At 49.5% G+C, this 21,652-nt stretch overlaps 1 protein-coding gene across 2 annotated transcripts; it reads left to right on the top strand.

Moving 5' to 3' along the window:
- The first annotated feature begins 981 nt into the window (after positions 1–981).
- On the top strand, positions 982–20,385 carry LOC147096708 (proteasome subunit alpha type-6-like). 2 transcript variants are annotated; one of them, XM_085973306.1, is made up of 7 exons: positions 982–1,091; positions 5,516–5,610; positions 7,054–7,135; positions 7,252–7,407; positions 11,306–11,484; positions 16,885–16,979; positions 19,979–20,385. In XM_085973306.1, the coding sequence occupies exons 1-7, from the start codon at positions 1,016–1,018 to the stop codon at positions 20,034–20,036; spliced, it is 741 nt and encodes a 246-aa protein (XP_085829432.1). In that variant the 5' UTR covers positions 982–1,015; the 3' UTR covers positions 20,037–20,385. The 2 variants fall into 2 exon arrangements, with proteins under 2 accessions (XP_085829432.1, XP_085829433.1); XM_085973307.1 differs by lacking the exon at positions 5,516–5,610 and having other exon boundaries at positions 1,026–1,091.
- The last annotated feature ends 1,267 nt before the right edge of the window (positions 20,386–21,652 follow it).

Genomic DNA, 21,652 nt, shown 5'->3' with positions numbered 1-21,652 from the left:
TAAGGAGAACAATCCCAGCTTCTCCAGTCGATCCACATAACTGAAGCCCTGGTACCATTCTAGTAAATCACTTCCACATCCTCTCTAAGGCCTTGAGATCCTTGCTAAAATGTGGTGTGCAGAATTTTCTTTTTTATTCATTCACGGGATGTGGGCATTGCTGGCAAGTCCAGTGGCAGCACGGTGGCATAGTGGTTAGCACTGTTGCCTCACAGCGCCAGGGACCCGGGTTCGAATTCGGCCTCAGGCGACTGTCTGTGTGGAGTTTGCACATTCTCCCCATGTTTGCGTGGGTTTCCTCCGGGAGCTCCGGTTTCCTCCCACAGTCCAAAGATGTGCGGGTTAGGTTGATTGGCTATGATAAATTGACCCTTAGTGTTAGGGGGGGATTAAATACGTGGGGTTACGGGGATAGGGTGGGATATGTGTCGGTGCAGGCTCGATGGGCCGAAATGGCCTCTATCTGCACTGTGGGGTTTCTGTGATTCTGTGATTTATTGCCCATCCCTAATTGCCCTCGAGAAGGTGGTGGTGAGCCGCCTTCTTAAACCGCTGCAGTCCGTGTGGTGAAGGTGCTCCCACAGTGCTGTTAGGGAGGGAGTTCCAGGATTTTGACCCAGCGACGAAGGAACGCCCGATTATATTTCCAAGTCAGGATGGTGCGTGACTTGGAGGGGAACTTGGAGGTGGTGGTGTTCCCATGCGCCTGCTGCCCCTTGTCCTTCTAGGTGGGTTTGGGAGGTGCTGCCGAAGAATTGGGACACAATACTTCACTCTATTAATAAAGCCAAGCATCCCTCATCCCTGGTACCATTCTGGATTTAGCCCATAATTTAAAGGGCTCTGCAACTTTAGATGCACGTTCAATCTGAACTTTTGTAAAGAGCTGGGAGTTGCATTCGCAGTTTATTTCCGGGGTCTGGTGGTGTGTGTGTCCAAATCTGGTGACTGAAATTGAAAGTAAAAGTCCAAAAGGTAAAAAAAACCTCCATTTCTGTGCGGGTGTCGTTTAAGGATGAGCCGCGGGTCGAGCGCCGGCTTCGACCGTCACATCACCATCTTCTCCCCCGAAGGGAGACTTTACCAAGTCGGTCAGTAATTTACACCTTTTTACCGGCCTCCGCCACTTTGAGCCAGAGTTCCGGCTCCTGTTGCAATTCTTTGTTACAGCAATGTAGCTTGTTCGATGATTGACAGCCCGCTTGCCCAATGACAGGAGAAAATCGCTTGTCAATCACAGCGCCTCCTCCAATCGGTGCAAAATGGGGCGGGATCTCGCGTGATTGACACTTGCATTTGATTTCGAATTTACCTTTTATGTAATATTGCGATGATTGAGCTTTTGCAAGTTTTTTCTTTAACGATTAACTTGTTACCAGAGTTCTTTTGCTACAGAAGATATATCAAATCATTGGTCTAATTAATGCAATTAGGCTCAGTGCGGTAGCACACTCACCTCCGAGTCAGAAGGTCGTGGGTTCAAGTCCCCACTCCAGAGACTTGAGCACAAAATTCTAGGCTGACACTCCCAGTGCAGTGCTGAGGGAGTGCCGCACTGTCGGAGGGGCCGTCTTTCGGATGAGATGTTAAACCGAGGCCCCGTCTGCCCTCTCTGGTGGACGTAAAAGATCCCACGGCCACTATTTCGAAGAAGAGCAGGGTGAGTTCTCCCCGGTGTCCTGGGGCCAATATTTATCCCTCAATCAACATCACTAAAACAGATGATGTGGTCATTATCACATTGCTGTTTGTGGGAGCTTGCTGTGCGCAGATTGGCTGCCGCGTTTCCCACATTACAACAGCGACTACACTTCAAAAAGTACTTCATTGGCTGTAAAGCGCTTTTGAGACGTCCGGTGGTTGTGAAAGGCGCTATAGAAATGCAAGTCTTTCTTTCGAAAGATCTTTTAGCCAGGCGGTTTGACCAGTTACAGAGTTCGATTGTTCTTCAGTAAGAGTATTGCTAAATGATTTTACATACTTTAACAGCGAGTGACTAAAGTTGGAAATTCCCATATTCCAGCAGGATTCGGGAATTGCAGGAGATGCATTGCTCAGTTATTAGTCCCAGATGATTTGCTCACCAAAATTTGGGGACTTTTCTATTCATTCATGTGGGCGTCGCTGAAGTGCCAGCATTTATTGCCCATCCCTAGTTGCCCTCAAGAAGGTGGTGGTGAGCCGCCGCCTTGAACCGCTGCAGTCCGTGTGGTGAAGGTGCTCCCAGTTGCTGGGTTTTTATGACTATCCGGTAGTTTCATGGTCACCATTACTGATACTAACTTTTTATTCCAGGTTTATTTAATTAACTGGATTTAAATTCCACAGTCGCTGTGGTGGGATTTGAACATTTTTTTATTTATTATTCGTTCATGGGATGTGGGCGTCGCTGGCAAGGCCGACATTTATTGCTCATCCCTAGTTGCCCTTGAGAAGGTGGTGGTGAGCCGCCTTCTTGAACCGCTGCAGTCCGTGTGGTGAAGGTGCTCCCACAGTGCTGTTAGGAAGGGAGTTCCAGGATTTTGACCCAGCGACGATGAAGGATCGGCCAATATATTTCCAAACCTGTGATGAAACAACAACCTGCATTTATATAGCGCCTTTAACATTGTAAAACATCCCAAGGCACTTCACAGGAGCGATTATCAGACAAAATTTGACAGCGAGCCACATAAGGAGATATTAGGGCAGGTGGTCAAAGAGGTCGGTTTTAAGGAGCCTCTTAAAAGAGGAGAGAGAGAGGCGGAGAGTTGGAGCGGTTTAGGGAGGGAATTCCAGAGCTTAGGCCCTTGGCAGCTGAAGGCGCGGCCGCCAATGGTGGGAGCGATTCAAATCGGGGATGTGGATTTGGCCAGAATTGGAAGGGCGCAGAGATCTCAGAGGGTTGTAGGGCTGGAGCAGGTTACAGAAATAGGGAGGGGGGGGCGAGGCCTTTTGGTAACAGTAAAGGACAAGGCTGACATATTGGCAAGTAGGCCCAACAGACACAAATATAACCAATGTGGCAGCCAGTAACATTAACAGAAAGCCGCACGCAAATAGATAACAGCACCAACAACAATGGGATCAATTAAATATGTGATTAAAACCAAGATTAACTGAGATTAAAACTATTAAACGCGGGATTAATTGCGATTAATTTTTTTAATCGGTTGACAGCCTAATCGCTGTACCGTACCACGTGATAAGCGGGCTACCAGAGCAGCAGCTGGGGAGTCTAGAACCAGGGGGCACAGTCTCAGGGTAAGGGGTCGGCCATTTAGGACCGAGATGAGGAGGAATTTCTTCACTCAGAGGGCGGTGAATCTTTGGCATTCTCTACCCCAGAGGGCTGTGGAGGCTCAGTCGTTGAGTATATTTAAGGCAGAGAGCGATAGATTTTTGGACTCTAGGGGAATCAAGGGATATGGAGATCGGGCGGGAAAGTGGAGTTGAGGTCGAAGATCAGCCGTGATCTCATTGAATGGAGGAGCAGGCTCGAGGGGCCGTATGGCCGACTCCTGCTCCGAATTCCTTACGCCTCATAGGCAGTCTCCACAAGTAGATGTTTACCATCTTGGGAGAGAAACATGCCTGGGAAATCCCTAACTCAAATTGCCAAACTGTTGTGGACAGGAGTGACTGCCCCAAAAGTATTTGTGTGAAGATTGTCCTTTGGGGACACTCCCACAAGTTAATTATTGGGATGGGTTTTTAATCCTCCATTTCAGCTTCGAGTCAACACCCAATGTTTACACTTAAGGTATTTTAAACAGTTAGTGTAGACATCCAGTTCTGAACATACCAGAGGAGTTTTGGAAAACATTGTTGATACGGTAAAACAACAACAACTTGCATTTATACAGTGCCTGTAATGTAGTAAAACGTCCCGCAGCACTTCACTTTACACTGTATCCAATAATATTTTTGCATTGCTACTACAAGAGTACAATTTGTATTGGTTGACCCGTGCCTGTCTTTTCTCATGAGATCTCTGTACGTCTGATTGAATGCAGTTTAGAAATCGCGTATATTCGGCTTGTTCCGAAGGTTGTGGGCAAGGTTTCCCACTAGACGGCGCGGCCCCTCACCGACGTCACGACGGAAATAACCACGTGTGCACAACAACATTAATCGGGCCCCCCAGCCAGTTGAAGGGAATGCATATCCAAACAAAAATTACAGGAAATATTGGTTGTGGGTACAAAAAATCCAGGCTGACACTCCCAGTGCAGTACTGAGGGAGTGCCGCACTGTCGGAGGTGCCGCCTTTCAGATGAGACGTTAAACCGAGGCCCCGTCTGCTCTCTCGGGTGGATGTAAAAGATCCCACGGCCACTATTTCGAAGAAGAGCAGGGGGGAGTTCTCCCTGGTGTCCTGGGGCCAATATTTATCCCTCAACCAACATCACTAAAACACAGATGATCTGGTCATTATCACATTGCTGTTTGTGGGAGCTTGCTGTGCGCAAATTGGCTGCCGCGTTTCCCACATTACAACAGTGACTACACTTCAAAAAAAGTACTTCATTGGCTGTAAAGCGCTCTGGGACGTCCTGAGGTCGTGAATGGCGCTATAGAAATGCAAGTCTTTCTTTCATTAGTAACCAGCTTGTTTGTTGGACCCCAAGATAAGTAAGGATGAAGAATACCACAAGACCCATTTAAGTTCAGCCATTGGCCATTGTAGTGGTTCTGACATCTGATTGGACAATACCACATGACATGAATCAGTCATTCATGAAAGAAAGACTTATGAAATAATACTGAGCGGCCTGCAGGTGGCGCTGTCCAGGGAGAGTATAAATACTCGGGCACGGGCCCAGCTTGCGCAGGACATTCTTAACAGGAACTAGTGAAGGACACAACTCGACCTCCATGTTGTAAAACAGTTGATTAAAGCTTTGTTTAACATTTAGACCAAGTGCCTAGTAGTTTTCTTACGTCACCGCATGGTTCGCATGGACCAATCATAAAGGCAGGAGGAACTCTACAGTCATACAAAACGTTTTGCTGGTCAGATTGATAACGAGTAATGAATAATGACATTAATGATGAATGCCCGCTTTCCACAAATCGTGTCAAGGCTCAGGGACTACAGTAGCTCATTTTGTGCTGATACTAAAAGATTTTTAACAAACTACAGGTAACTCTAGTTCTTGTTTTCACCAAGATTGAAAGGGAATTGGATATAATTTGAAAAGAAATCATTTGCAGGGCTGTGGGGAAAGAGATGGGGGGAGTGGGACTAATTGGAGAGCTCTTTCAAAGAGCCGGCACAGGCACGATGGGCCGAATGGCCTCCTTCTGTGCTGTAAGATTGTGATTTTGGATGAAGAAAAAGGTAAGGATTAAACCCCCCCCCCTACCAAAAAAACTGTGGTGTCAAAGTTCGCCCTGCCCTGTCGGGGCTCACAGTCTAAAATGGCCACTGATGCTGCAGGCCACTCCTTGCCTTCCTGGACTTGTCCCTGTCATCTGTTACTCTTGGGCGGCTTTTTGTTATGACCAATGTGCTGCTTTACTCTTTTTACAGAGTATGCCTTCAAAGCTATAAACCAGGGTGGCCTCACGACGGTGGCCGTGAGGGGGAAGGACTCGGTTGTCGTGGTGACACAGAAGAAAGTGGCGGTGAGTGCAATCCTCTTCTCCGCCTTCACTCTCCCAATGGCGCTGGCATCCAGATCCAATGTACACAACAACAACAACAACAACAGCAAAAACAACGACGAGTTGCATTTATATAGCACCTGATGACCATTTCCCAAGCGCTTCACCGGAGCCAGAGTAGGGAAATATTAGGAGGGCCAACCAAAAGCTTGGCGGGTTTCAAAGAGGGACTTTAAAGGAGGAGAGAGGGGTGGAGGGAGCTTAAGGGAGGGAATTCCAGAGCGTGGGTCAAGATGACTGAAGACGTGTCCACCGATGGTGGGGGGGAAGCGAGAGTGGGGGGGCAATGCACAAAAGGCCAGAGTTGGAAGAATAGAGTGCTCTGGGTTGAGGAGGTTGCAGACAGCAGGAGGGGAAAGGCCAGGCAGAGGTTTAAACGCAAGAATGAGTAGTGCCCATCTGATACCTCACCCTTATGGCCATTCTTCATGGTAAAGCCTAGATGGTAATGAACTCATTTACTGTTTGCGGGATCTTGCTGTGTGCAAATTGGCTACTGCATTTTCTTACAACAGTGACTGCACTTCAAAGTAATTCATTGGCTGTGAAGCACTTTCAGATGTCCTGCGGATGTGAAGGGCGCTATATAAATGCAAGTTATTTTATGTTAACTTTACTTTTAATTGATTTCTAACAAATGTAACTGAACCCACACCATCTACTTTTATTATATATTATTAAAAACTTTGCACAGGGGCACAAACCTTACTTCCTGTTGTCACACTTCACTGTCAAAATTTACCATTTGTAATTTACTATGTCAACATTTCTCATTCAGTTTTGCTATGTCAACCGTCACGGTGTAGTTGTGGGCTTTGGCCACTAGCTGGCGCCGTGGAGCAAGCCTCTGCCAACTCCATCACCATCTAATACATAAACAAACTTATATTAATCAACTAACTATCAGCAATGCCATAAGCAATCTACTAGCAAGTTTTAAATAGAAGCTTAATTTTCATGTCTGGTATTAAGGTCCTAACAAGACTTTGGAACATTGTCTGCCCACCAGTCCTGTCGCGGGCAAGTGGAAGATTGGGGAGGGGGCGGGAGTCTGACATTCATCCCTTAGGATAATATTAGAAGAGATTCTCTCACCAGCAGATTGTGTGAATCCAGCATTGTCATTCCTAGAATATAAACAGAAAATGCTGGAAACACTCAGCAGGTCAGGCAGCATCTGTGGAGAGAAAGAGAAACAGAGATTTAACATTTCAGGCGGGTGACCTTTCGTTCCAGTTCTGACGAAAGGTCACCGACCTGAGACGTTAACTCTCTTTCTCTCCCCACAGATGCTGCCCTGACCCGCTGAGTGTTTCCAGCATTTTCTGTTTATATTTCAGATTTTCAGCATCCACGGTATTTTTGCCTTTTGTCTTGTCATTCCTAGTTTGTGTTTTTTTTCAGGACAAGCTCATTGATGCCAGCACAGTCACAAACCTTTATCGACTGACTGACAAGATTGGCTGCGTTATGAATGGCATGTTGGGTAAGCCATTTTTATTCCATGTTTATATTCCTCTTCTTTTGACTGCGAAACAACTGGGCGTAACGCAGCTCTCCCCGACACTTTCCTCCACCCTTTTGTTCTCCCGGTGTAACCAGCGGACAGCCGGTCACAGGTCCAGAGAGCTCGCTACGAGGCTGCCAAGTGGAAGTACAAGTACGGATACGACATCCCGATGGACATGCTGTGCAAGCGATTGGCCGACGTCTCCCAGGTCTACACTCAGAACGCCCAGATGAGACCGTTGGGATGTTGTAAGTTCAGTCTGCTTCTACGCAACGAGTGGTTGGGATTTGGAACTGATAGGGTGGTGGACACAGATTCAATTATATAGAAACATAGAAGATAGGAGCAGGAGTAGGGCATTCAGCCCCTCGAGCCCACTCCGCCATTTAGAAACATAGAAGATAGGAGCAGGAGTAGGCCATTCGGCCCTTCGAGCCTGCTCCGCCATTCAACGAGATCATGGCTGATCATCCAAACCCTAGCACCCGGTCCCTACACCGACAGCCATCCCACCCAAGCCCTATCCCCGTAACCCCGTGTATTTAATCCCCCCTAACACTAAGGGCCAATTTTTTATTTTTTATCATGGCCAATCAACCTAACCCGCACAGCTTTGGACTGTGGGAGGAAACCGGAGCACCCGGAGGAAACCCACGCAAACACGGGGAGAATGTGCAAACTCCACACAGACAGTCACCCGAGGCCGGATTTGAACCCGGGTCCCTGGCGCTGTGAGGCAACAGTGCTAACCACTATGCCACCATGCCATGAGATCATGGCTGATCATCCAAATTCAGTACCCTGTGACATAAGAAAACTACTAAGCACTTGGTTTGAGTATAAAACAAGGCTTTAATCAACTGTTTCACAACCATGAGATTCTAGTTACATCACTAGTTCCTGGTTACAAAAACGTCCTGAGCAAGCTGGGCCCACGCCCGAGTATTTATACTTTCCTTGGACGGCGCCACCAGCTGGCCGCCCAGTGTTATCTCATGAGTCATTTCTACATGAATGTTAAGATTCATGACACCCTATCCCTGCTTTCTCCCCATATCCCTTGATCCCTTTAGCCTTAAGAAATATATCTAACTCCTTCTTGAATATATTTAATGAATTGGCCTCAACTGCCTTCTGTGGTGGAGAATTCCACAGGTTCACCACTCTCTGGGTGAAGAAATTCCTCCTCATCTCTGTCCTAAATGGCTTACCCCTTATCCTTAGACTGTGACCCCTGGTTCTGGACTCCCCGGCCATCGGGAACAGCCTTCCTGCATCTAGTCTGTCTAGTCCTGTTAGAATTTTATAAGTTTCAATGAGATCCCCTCTCATTCTTCTAAACTCCAGCGAGTATAAGCCCAATCGACCCAATCTCTCCTCATACGTCATTCCTGCCATCCCAGGTATCAGTCTGGTGAATCTTCGCTGCACTCCCTCCATGGCAAGAACATCCTTCCTCAGATAAGGTGACCAAAACTGCACACAATACTCAAGATGTGGTCTCACCAAGGCCCTGTACAACTGCAGCAAGACATCCTTGCTCCTGTACAGGAACCCTCTCGCTACGAAGGCCAACATACCATTTGCCTTCTTAACCGCCTGCTGCACCTGCATGCTTACCTTCAGCGACTGGTGCACAAGGGCCAAGGCAATTTGGATAAATACTTGAAGGAGAAAAATTTGCAGGGGTATGGGGGAAGAGCAGGGGGGTAGTGGGACTAACTGGATTGCTCTTCGAAAGAGCCGGCACAGACTCGATGGGCCGAATGGCCTCCTTCTGTGCTGGACTATTCTTCGATTCACGGTTTTGTAAAGCTGTTAATTTTCCTGCAGAGGAGCCATAGGAACAGGAGGAGTCCCCGCAGCCCCTCGAGCCTGTTCTGCCATTTCCTTGCATCGGGGCTAAGTTGCATCTTAACTCCATCTGCCCACTTTGGTTCTGTAAACCTTGCCTAACAAAATAAGACAATGCAGTCTTGGACTGCTTCGAAAGCAGGCAGTTTATTCCCAGGTGGGGGTGTTTTTTTCTGAAATTTTGAAGGCCCAAAGTGGATATTGTAGGGGCCCCCCCAAGGTGGAAGAGGAGGGAAGATCACGAAAGAAAGAACTTGCATTTATATAGCACCTTTCACAATCTCAGGACGTCCCAAAGCACTTTACAGCCAATTGAAGTGTAATCACTCTTGTAATGTCGGGAAACGCGGCAGAACCAAGATTAGGGAGTCACCCGGACAAGAAGAGCAATGACAAGCCTACACCCCCAGTACCAAGGGCTGCCAACCCTCAAGGATTGGCCTGGAGTCTTCAGGAATTGAAGATTAATCTCCGTGACACCACTGCCAGAAAAACCGAGAGAAAAATCATAGGGGGCGTTAAACAAATTGTATTTTTCTTCATTTTACATAGAATAGACAACAACAACAACTTGTATTTATATAGTGCCTTTAATGTAGTAGAACATCCCAAGGCACTTCACAGGAGTATTTTAAGACAACAAATTTGACACCGAGCCACATAAGGATAAATTAGGGCAGGTGACCAAAAGCTTGGTCAAAGAGGTCGGTTTTAAGGAGCGTCTTAAAGGAGGAAAGAGAGGTAGCGAGGCGGAGAGTTTTGGGAGCTTAGGACCCAGGCAACAGAAGGCACGGCCTCCAATGGCTGACTGATTATAATCAGGGATGCTCAAGAGGGCAGAATTAGAGGAGCGCAGATATCTCGGGGGATTGTGGGGCTGGAGGAGATTACAGAGGTAGGAAGGGGCGAGGAGGCCATGGAGGGATTTGAAAACAAGGATGAGAATTTTGAAATCGAGGTTCTGCTTAACCGGGAGCCAATGTAGGTCAGCGAGCACAGGGGTGATGGGCGAACGGGACTTGGTGCGAGTTAGGACACGGGCAGCCGAGTTTTGGACGATCTCAAGTTTACGTAGGGTGGAATGTGGGTGGCCGGCCAGGAGTGCGTTGGAATAGTCAAGTCTAGAGGTAACAAAGGTGTGGATGAAACAAGCCATTCGGCCCAATTAATCTGTGCTGGTGTTTATGCTCCACGTTAGTCTCCTCCTGTTCTATCTCCCTTATCTCAGCCTTTCAGCGTATCTTTCTATCCCCTTTTCTCTCATGTACTCGTCTAGTTTCCTTTTGAAAGCAGTTAAGCTCTACGTCTCAACCACTCCCTGTGGTAGCCCGTTCCACATTCTCACAATGAGAGATTGAGTAGAATGGGCCGATACTCTCTGGAGTTTAGAAGAAATGAGAGGTGATCTCATTGAAACATGTAAGATTCTGAGGGGGATTGACAGGGTAGATGCTGAGAGGTTGTTTCCCCTGGCTGGAGAGTCTAGAACCAGGGGTCACAGTCTCAGGATAAGGGGTCGGCCATTTAGGACTGAGATGAGGAGGAATTTCTTCACTCAGAGGGTGGTGAATCTTTGGCATTCTCTACCCCAGAGGGCTGTGGATGCTGAGTATTTGAGTATATTCAAGGCTGAGATCGATAGATTTTTGGACTCTCGGGGAATCAAGGGATATGGAGATCAGGCGGGAAAGTGGAGTTGAGGTCGAAGATCAGCCATGATCCTATTGAATGGCGGAGCAGGCCCGAGGGGCCGAATGGCCGATTCCTGCTCTTATTTCTTATGTTCTTATGTTCTCACCACTCTCTGAGTAAAGAAATATCTTTGAACATTTTCATTCATTAGTTATAAAATATTGGAGATGGGGGTGGGGGGGTGAAAAGAAATGCAGTTTGACTGACAGTCAAGATGAATCCAATTGGGTAACAAAGAGTCTGTTCCCTTTCCAATTGGCCGTGGGATGGCGGTGATGCCCGGAGGATGGACCAATGGCGGGAGGCTGGGAGGTCATGTGATGAAACCTCCACGAATACACCTGACCAGAGTTGGCGACCCCTATTGGCACTGCACGGAGGCTCAGTCGTTGAGTATATTCAAGGCTGAGAGCGATAGATTTTTGGACTCTCGGGGAATCGAGGGATACGGGGATCGGGTGGGAAAGTGGAGTTGAGGTCGAAGCTCAGCCGCGATCTTATTGAATGGCGGAGCAGGCTTGAAGGGGGGCCGAATGGCCGACTCCTGCTCCTAATTCTTATGTTCTTAAACCTGCCTCACTCCAGGCTATTATTTTCCAGGTATGATCCTGTTTGCGATCGATGATGAACGCGGGCCCCAGCTGTACAAGTGCGACCCCGCCGGTTACTACTGCGGCTTCAAGGCCACCAGCGCTGGGGTCAAACAGGTGGAGGCCAACAGCCACTTGGAAAAGAAGATCAAAAAGAAACCAGACCTGACGTACAAGGCCACTGCAGAGGTAGCCAGGAATTTCCTTATGTTGCTCATTGACAATATGAGAGTCTCTTTGCTCCTTTTATTGATTTTTAGAAAGAAAGAAAGACTTGCATTTCTATAGCGCCTTTCACGACCTCAGGACCTCCCAAAGCCCTTCACAGCCAATGAAGTACTTTTTGAAGTGTAGTCGCTGTTGTAATGTAGGAAACGCGGCAGCCAATTTGTGCACAGCAAGCTCCCACAAACAGCAATGCAATACTGACCAGATCATCTGTTTTTAGTGATGTTGTTTGAGGGATAAATATTGGCCCCAGGACACCGGGGAGAACTTCCCCCTGCCCTTCTTTGAAATAGTGGCCGCGGGATCTGTTACGTCCACCTGAGAGAGCAGACGGGGCCTCGGTTTAACGTCTCATCCGAAAGACGGCACCTCCGACAGTGCGGCACTCCCTCAGCACTGCACTGGGAGTGTCAGCTTGGATTTTGTGCTCAAGTCTCTGGAGGGGGGGGTCAGATATGTGTGTCTTAGGATTTTTTCAGGGAACCTATCTGTGCGCATTAGGATCTCTTTTAGGCGACAGATGTACATTTTAGGTTTTTTTTTTAGGCCCGGATATGTGTATTTTATCACATTTTGAACGTTTGCCCTTGTCCCCTTTCTACATCTCGCTGCTCTGCTCCCCCTGGTCTGGGTGGCGAGGTCCCACATTGGGGAATGCATTTACTGACGGAGCCCAGGGTGGGGGAGGGGGAGAATCCAGCTGTGTGGGGTTTTTTCATGAAGAGGTCCCATTTAATTCGCAGACGATGAGGAAAGAGCGGGGTGGGTGTGGGAGAACAGGACTAATTGGACAGCTCTATCAAAGAGCTGGCACAGGCAGGGATGGGCTGAACGGCCTCCTCGGTGCTGCATCGTTCTAGGCTTCACGGACGAGAAATGTTGTTCTGAAGCTGAGGGGGATAGCATGTGAGAGGGTCGGTAAATGGATCATCCTCTCCACTGCCTCTCCCAGGGGGTACCAACACTCCACGACTCAACAAAGAATATAGGAACAGGAGGAGGCCATTCAGCCCCTCGAGCCTGTTCCGCCATTCAATGAGATCCTGGCTGATCTGCGACCTAACTCCATCTACCCGCCTTTGGCCCATATCCCTTAATACCTTTGGTTAACAAAATACCATCAATCTCAGATTTAAAATTAATTGATCTAGCCTAAATTGCCGTTTGCGGAAGAGAGTTCCAAACTTCTCCCACCCTTTGTGTGTAGAAGTGTTTCCTAATTTCACTCCTGAAAGGTCTGGCTCTAATTTTTTTAAAACGATTCTGCGCTGACTGTGGGACAGAACCGGCAGGCGATCAGCTTTCTCTCCCCTGTTTGGGGAAAACCCCTGCCTAGGGTCCCAGAAAAAGACGGAACATGCCCAGCCTCTGTTTTCACAGTCTTTCTGAATCATTCGAACCTCGTGACTGCTAACCTTCCCCTGTCAAGAGACCCGAGCAGGTCCAGAGACTGTTTAAAACTGAAAGTTCAACCCGTTTTGATGAACTCTATTTACATATGGAGTTCCCATGGAGGAGTTATGTTACTGAATCACACTGAGTGGAAAGGCCCCAGGTGTAGTCCCTCAACTGTGCTGAGTTCACTGAACTCAAATAGAGAGACAACGACAGGGGTATATTTGGTTTCAATGCCCCTGGGCTATAGAAAGAAAGAAAGACTTGCATTTATATAGCGCCTTTCAGGACCTCCCAAAGCGCTTTACAGCCAATGAAGTACTTTTTGAAGTGTAGTCACTGTTGTAATGTAGGAAACGCAGCAGCCAATTTACACATAGCAAGCTCCCATAGACAGCAATGTGATAATGACCAGATCATCTGTTTTTGTGATGTTGATTGAGGGATAAATATTGGCCCCAGGACACCGGGGAGAACTCCCCCCTGCTCTTCTTCGAAATAGTGGCCGCGGGATCTTTTACCTCCACCTGAGAGAGCAGACGGGGCCTCGGTTTAACATCTCATCTGAAAGGAGGTGGGGGGGGGGGGGGGGGGGGGCGGGGTGTAAAAAAATCAGCCACGTTTCTCACTGACTAATTCTGGGGCAGGGTTCCACAAACCCGCTGGACGCCTCACCCAAGTGCTCATTCCTCATGCCCGAGTCTAGGTAGACCGTGTTGGCAGGGCATTGAAAGATGGCGGCTTTGGGGGCCTGATGATGCCCACTGCAAGCGTGTACTTCAGAGCAAGCGGATGTCCTGCGCCTGAACCTTGGCTGATTTTGGTCCTTCGCAGCCCAATGGCTGGGATTTTTTAAAATTCGTTTATGGGATGTGGGCGTTGCTGGCAAGGCCAGCATTTATTGCCCATCCCTAATTGCCCTTGAGAAGGTGGTGGTGAGCCGCCTTCTTGAACCGCTGCAGTCCGTGTGGTGAAGGTGCTCCCACAGTGCTGTTAGGGAGGGAGTTCCAGGATTTTGACCCAGCGACGATGAAGGATCGGCCGATATATTTCCAAGTCAGGATGGTGTGTGACTTGGAGGGGAACTTGGAGGTGGTGGTGTTCCCATGCGCCTGCTGCCCTTGTCCTTCTAGGTGGAAGAGGTCGTGGGTTTGGGAGGTGCTGTCGAAGAAGCCTTGGCGAGTTGCTGCAGTGCATCTTGTAGATGGTGCACACTACAGCCACTGTACGCCGGTGGTGGAGTGAGTGAATGTTTAAGGTGGTGGATGGGGTGCCAATCAAGCGAGCTGCTTTGTCCTGGATGGTGTCGAGCTGCTTGAGTGTTGTTGGAGCTGCACTCATCCAGGCAAGTGGAGAGTATTCCATCACACTCCTGACTTGTGCCTTGTAGATGGTGGAAAGGCTTTGGGGAGTCAGGTGGTGAGACACTCGTCGCAGAATACCCAGCCTCTGACCTGCTCTTGTTACCACAGTATTTATGTGGCTGGTCCAGTTAGGTTTCTGGTCAATGGTGACCCCCAGGATGTTGATGGTGGGGGATTCGGCCGTTGAATGTCAAGGGGCGGTGGTTCGACTCTTGCTAGTCCCCAGCATGGACTGGTGTGGGGGGGAGGGTGAAATCGAACGTCACAGATTCCGCTCTGAATGGCGTCAAATTTGCCAACTCCCCCCGCCAGCCGCTCGACCTTTCAATATTAATCATTCAAAAAAAAAATTCCTGAAAGTCATTTTTGTAGCAGTAGTGTGAAGAACAATCAAGGTTCTTCATTATTCAAATGGGTTTCTGTTTTAATTGGCGAGCTCGCTGACTGCACCCTCAAGGGAGGCAACCAGAAGGAACTTTAGAGCCAGCTGGTGCGAGGGAGCTGAATTGACCACAAGCACAGCCGAAATGACGAGACCAGCGTCAACACCATGAGAGCCTATCTCCACTGACGTCAACTCGCCCCTGGGCTCAGGAGAGAGACGGACCTGGCATTTTAATCTGTTCCATTTCCTGCTTTTTTCACAGTTCTGACGAAGGGTCTTCGACCTGAAACGTTAACTCCATTTCTCTCTCCACGGATGCTGCCCTGACCTGCTGAGTTTTTCCAGCTTTTTCTGTTGTTATTTCGGATTTCCAGCATCTGCAGTATTTTGCTATCGTACTTGCATTTCTATAGCGCCTTTCACAATCTCAGGACCTCCCAGAGTGCTTTACAGCCAACGAAGAACTTACTTTGAAGTGTGGTCACTGTTGTAATGTGGGAAACGCAGCAGCCAATTTGTGCACAGCAAGCTCCCACAAACAGCAATATGATAATGACCGGATCATCTGTATTTTAGTGATGTTGGTTGAGGGATAAATATTGGGCCCAGGACACCGGGGAGAACTCCCCCCTGCTCTTCTTCGAAATAGTGTCAGAGGATCTTTTACGTCCACCTGAGAGAGCAGACGGGGCCTCGGTTTAACGTCTCCTCTGAAAGACGGCACCTCTGACAGTGCGGCACTCCCTCAGCACTGCACTGGGAGTGTCAGCCTGGATTTTTGTGCTCAAGTCTCTGGAGTGGGACTTGAACCCACGACCTTCTGACTCAGAGGTGAGAGTGTGGTAACCACTGAGCCATGGGCTGACACGTAAAGGTGGCTTGGCCTCCATTTACTTTTCTCTCCTCCTCCTGTGCTGTGAAGGAGCAAGTGATTCCCCGGAGTTCACTCACTGCACCCCTGGGACCTGGGGAATGGTGTGCAACCTCTCCGCCCCTCTACCTCTCCGCCCCTCCACTCCTCCACCCCTCTACCTCTCCGCCCCTCCACCTCTCCGCCCCTCCGCCTCTCCGCCCCTCCGCCCCTCCACCCCTCTACCTCTCCGCCTCTCCGCCCCTCTACCTCTCCGCCCCTCCGCCCCTCCACCCCTCTACCTCTCCACCCCTCCGCCCCTCCGCCTCTCCGCCCCTCCGCCTCTCCGCCCCTCTACCTCTCCACCTCTCCGCCCCTCCGCCCCTCCACCCCTCTACCTCTCCACCCCTCTGCCCCGCCACCTCTCTGCCCCTCCGCCCCTCCACCTCTCCGCCCCTCCACCCCTCTGCCCCGCCACCTCTCTGCCCCTCCGCCCCTCCACCTCTCCGCCCCTCCACCCCTCCATCTCTCCACTCCTCCACCCCTCCACCTCTCCACTCCTCCACCCCTCCACCTCTCCACCGCTCCACTCCTCCGCCTCTCCGCCCCTCCACCCCTCTACCCCTCCGCCCCTCCACCTCTCTACCTCTCCACCCCTCCGCCCCTCCGCCTCTCCGCCCCTCCGCCTCTCCGCCCCTCTACCTCTCCACCTCTCCGCCCCTCCGCCCCTCTACCTCTCCACCCCTCTGCCCCGCCACCTCTCTGCCCCTCCGCCCCTCCACCTCTCCGCCCCTCCACCCCTCTGCCCCGCCACCTCTCCACCCCTCTGCCCCGCCACCTCTCTGCCCCTCCGCCCCTCCACCTCTCCGCCCCTCCACCCCTCCATCTCTCCACTCCTCCACCCCTCCACCTCTCCACTCCTCCACCCCTCCACCCCTCCACCTCTCCACCGCTCCACTCCTCCGCCTCTCCGCCCCTCCACCCCTCTACCCCTCCGCCCCTCCACCTCTCCACCGCTCCACTCCTCCACCTCTCCGCCCCTCCACCCCTCTACCTCTCTGCCCCTCCGCCCCTCCACCTCTCCACCCCTCTACCTCTCTCTCCTCCTTTAAGACGCTCCTTAAAACCACCACTTTGATCCTAATAGCTCCTTAAGTGGCTCGGTGTCAAATTTTGTTTGAGAATCGCTCCCGTGAAGCGCCTTGGAGGGTTTTACTATGTTAAAGGCGCTGTATAAATGCAAGTTGTTGTTGTTGCGAGGATGTTCTGGCCAAATCCTGAAGGGTACGGAGTCTTAGTACAGCGATGATCTCTTGTGAAAACATGATGTTGTCTTGAATTTAGATTTTTCCTCTTATTTTCCACAGCTTGCAATTTCCTGTTTGTCCACCGTCTTGGCGCTTGACCTCAAAACATCAGAGATAGAAGTTGGGGTGGTGACTGTGGACAATCCCAAGTTCAGGTCCGTATCAGTTTGTGAACTAAGAGTTACACAGGAGGCCATTCGGCCCCTCGAGCCAGTTACACAGGAACAGGAGGAGGGCCATTCAGCCCCTCGAGCCTGTTACACAGGAACAGGAGGAGGGCCATTCAGCCCCTCGAGCCTGTTACACAGGAACAGGAGGAGGCCATTCAGCCCCTCGAGCCTGTTACACAGGAACAGGAGGAGGGCCATTCAGCCCCTCGAGCCTGTTACACAGGAACAGGAGGAGGGCCATTCAGCCCCTCGAGCCTGTTACACAGGAACAGGAGGAGGCCCATTCAGCCCCTCGAGCCTGTCATACAGGAACAGGAGGAGGCCATTCAGCCCCTTGAGCCTGTTACACAGGAACAGGAGGAGGCCCATTCAGCCCCCTCGAGCCTGTTACACAGGAACAGGAGGAGGCCCATTCAGCCCCTCGAGCCTGTTACACAGGAACAGGAGGAGGCCATTCAGCCCCTTGAGCCTGTTCCGCATTCAGTCGGATCAGGGCTGATCTGTATCTTAACTCCATCCACCCGCCTTGGTTCCGTAACCCTTAATACCCTTACCCAACAAAAATCTATCAATCTCAGTTTTGACATTTCATTTGACCCCCAGCCTCAACAGCTTTTTGGGGGAGAGAGTTCCAGATTTCCACCACCCTTTGTGTGAAGAAGTGCTTCCTGACATCACCCTGAACGGCCTGGCTCTAATTTTAAGGTTAAGCCCCCTTGTTCTGGACTCCCCCCACCAGAGGAAATAGTTTACATAGAAACATAGAAGATAGGAGCAGGAGTAGGCCATTCGGCCCCTCAAACCTGCTCCGCCATTCATTGAGATCATGGCTGATCATCCAAATTCAGTACCCTGTCCCTGCCTTCTCCCCATATCCCTTGATCCCTTTAGCCTTAAGAACTATATCTAACTCCTTCTTGAATATATTTAATGAATTGGCCTCAACTGCCTTCTGTGGTAGAGAATTCCACAGGTTCACCACTCTCTGGGTGAAGAAATTCCTCCTCATCTCAGTTCTAAATGGCTTACCCCTTATCCTTAGACTGTGACCCCTGGTTCTGGACTCCCTGGTTTCTCTCTATCTCCCCTATCAAATCTTTTAATAAAACATAAACACCTCAATTTGATCACCCCTTCATTTTTTATACTCAAGGAGATACAAGCCTAGTCTATGCAACCTATCCTCATAATTGAACCCTCTAAAAGGCCCGGTATCATTCTAGTTAGGGAGGAGACATGGGCTGGATTTTCTGAATGGGAAGCTTTTGGAGGCGGGTCTCCCACTTGTCGGGTTTCAGTCCCGCCTCCATCAGCTTCTGGCCAACCAGCGAGATTTTCCCTTGATTGACCTTGTTAAGCCCACCCGGCGGGCTCAGCAGGCCAATTAGGGGGACGTCAGTGACAGACCATGTCAACGTATGACGTGTCATCTGTCAAGAACTTTTGAAAGAAGAACTGTCATCGTTTGACAGCTCTGTGAAGCTGTCAAACACTGACATTCTGTGCAGTTTGATGAGACTTTGTGTTCAGGACTCATCAAACCTTTCTACTTTGCAAAAATCAGCTGGCTGTTGGATCGGAGGATGCAACAGCCAGTCTGTGATCTCTACAATGGAGATGTCGGGGACTCCGGCAGTTACAGGAAACTTTTTTTTATCCGGCACCGAAGGGACCGACGTGGTGCCGGTTCATCAAAAATTCCGGATAACCGAAAGCCATAGTAAAAGATACGGAGCTGAGAGCTCCGTATAAAGCAACAAACCCTGTTGCTTAGCAACAGGTTCAGAACAATGGTCGCAAGTTCCAAGCGTCTCTGTAGCTTAGCAACAGCTGCAGCCACACCCTTGCACAGCAACAGATCAAGGAAGGCAAGTAATAAAACTTACCTGAACCTACTCCTGAATTTTGCCGGTTAACCGAGATTTCCGGTTATTTAGGTGCCGGTAAATCGAAAGTTTCCTGTAATAGGCTTTAATCCCTTCCCGCCTCCAAGGAGACGGAACCCGGGGCAGGACAGCTTCCTGCCTCCTGGCAAGAGGGCACGTAGAAGGGTTGGGGGCAGGTTTGCCACCCGCCCCCAAATTCTGCAACTTTCCCAGCAGTCCCGCCCCCATACCCGCCTCCTCGGGGCTGAGAAAATCCAGCCCAAAGCCTCCACACACACTGATTAAAGGTAAACTGTGTGCCAGTGGAAGCCAACTTAAGTGCAGTTGGTTTGAGAGGGAGCTGATCTACAGGGTTACGTTATCTGTGCCGTTTTGAAAAAATGCTACCCCCCTCCCCCCGATGGTGCTGATATGGGATGTGGCATGAATCAGTCATTCATGAAAGAAAGACTTATGAAATAATGCTGAGCAGCCTACGGGTGGCGCTGTCCAGGGAGAGTATAACTACTCGGGCACGGACCCAGCTTGCGCAGGACATTCTTAACAGGAACTAGTGAAGGACACAACTAGACCTCCATGTTGTAAAACAGTTGATTAAAGCTTTGTTTAACGCTTAGACCAAGTGCCTAGTAGTTTTCCTACGTCAGGATGGGTTCCGTTTCCGCAGCCCTCTGCCTCCCATCGGTACCTGACTGGGTGGCCGCTCTTCCGCGTGCGAGCCGAGACGGTGAATGTCAGCCGGCCGTTCGACCGTGAAGGGCATCGCAACCAACGTTGCCGCCCAGCTGCGTGGTCCCACACAGGCCGCTCACTGGCTTTGCAACAGAAAAACCACGCGCGCGGGCGTGAAATTTGAATGGGCCACGCAGCCCGTTAAAGGGACCGTGCACCCCCCAAAAAAATTAAAGGGAACATTGTTTATGACCCCCTGGTTTTTGGATTACCCCCCACAAGCGGAAAGGTTTGCTTGGGTTGGGGGCTGGAGGGGGGTAGATGGGAGAGCCGTGAGAAGCTTCAACATTGTTTGAGCGTCACTGCAGCCGTGACAGATGCGACATTCGTCATGACCCAGAAATTCTTCATTTTTTTTCTTCACAGGAGCCTCAGTGAGACAGAGATTGAAAAGCATTTGTCGGACGTTGCGGATAGAGAATAACGCTCCTTCACCGATCCCAAGAAAACTGCATTTAAACAAAGCTCGACAAACTTAAGAACGCAGGAAGGCAAGTCCAGGGAGACCTACCCTTCAAGAAAGAAAACTGGGCCAGCTTGTTTAAAAAAAAAATCCTCTGCCCTCCCCCACTCGCTTAACCCACTTTAAACACCTTGTATTCTGTTTGCAATTCAAAAACATTTGCAGCAACGCTCACAAGGGAACAGTTGATTGTTCAATGGATAAAATAAGCTCGTAATAAAAAGGAACTTAACATGCAAATAAACTGCTCTGAGCTCTACTTTAATCATTTAAAAAAATTAATAAATTGTTCATGGCTTTGTTCATAGTCCATTGATGAATCTAAGCTTTTTTTTTAATCCATATACAAGATGCCAATTTGTATTCAGATTTATATTTTCTCATACCAGGCAGTGAATCTGCGCTGTGCCCTCTCTATTGCCTCAACATCCTTCCTATAGTGTGGAGCCCAAAACTGCGCGCATGGTTCTCTATCGGTGCAGAACTTTCCCTTTATCAGTTTGAACTGACGTCCTGTTGATCTATAGTTGATGTAGTGCCCAGGTTGTTTTTAAATTGTCGTTTTATTTCGGAGGAAGATGGGGGGGGTGGTCCTGTTTCAACAGAAAGCTGGGTGGGCGTGTGTGCTGTGAGGAGGATGCCGAGAAACTCCAGGATGATTTGGACAGGTTGGGTGATTGGGCAGATTCATGGCAGATGCAGTATAATGTGGATAAATGCGAGGTTATCCACTTTGGTGGCAAAAACAGGAAGGCAGATTATTATCTGAACGGCAATAGATTGGGAAAAGGGGAAGTGCAACGAGACCTGGGTGTCCTTGTGCACCAGTCGCTGAAGGTAAGCATGCAGGTGCAGCAGGCGGTTAAGAAGGCAAATGGTATGTTGGCCTTCATAGCGAGAGGATTCAAGTACAGGAGCAAGGATGTCTTGCTGCAGTTGTACAGGGCCTTGGTGAGACTACACCTTGACTATTGTGTGCAGTTTTGGTCACCTTATCTGAGGAAGGATGTTCTTGCCATGGAGGGAGTGCAGCGAAGATTCACCAGACTGATATTTGGGATGGCAGAAATGACATATGGAGAGAGATTGGGTCGATTAGGCTTATATTCGCTGGAGTTTAGAAGAATGAGAGGGGATCTCATTGAAACTTATAAAATTCTAACAGGACTAGACAGACTAGATGCAGGAAGGATGTTCCCGATGGCGGGGGAGTCCAGAACCAGGGTTCACAGTCTAAGGATAAGGGGTAAGCCATTTAGGACAGAGATGAGGAGGAATTTCTTCACCCAGAGAGTGGTGAACCTGTGGAATTCTCTACCACAGAAGGCAGTTGAGGCCAATTCATTAAATATATTCAAGAAGGAGTTAGATATATTTCTTAAGGCTAAAGGGATCAAGGGATATGGGGAGAAGGCAGGGACAGGGTACTGAATTTGGATGATCAGCCATGATCTCATTGAATGGCGGAACAGGCTCGAGGGGCCGAATGGCCTACTCCTGCTCCTATCTTCTACGTTTCTATGTTTCTAAAGCCCGAAACGTACAGGTCAATGAGTTCAATAACCAGGGGGCACAGA

The sequence above is a fragment of the Somniosus microcephalus genome, chromosome 34, assembly GCF_052327205.1.
Source record: "Somniosus microcephalus isolate GS21.2 chromosome 34, FLI_Smic_1.0, whole genome shotgun sequence".
Taxonomy (NCBI): Eukaryota; Metazoa; Chordata; class Chondrichthyes; order Squaliformes; family Somniosidae; genus Somniosus; species Somniosus microcephalus.
Note: the sequence above shows the minus strand (reverse complement) of the source record. Positions and strands in the feature narration are given on the sequence as shown.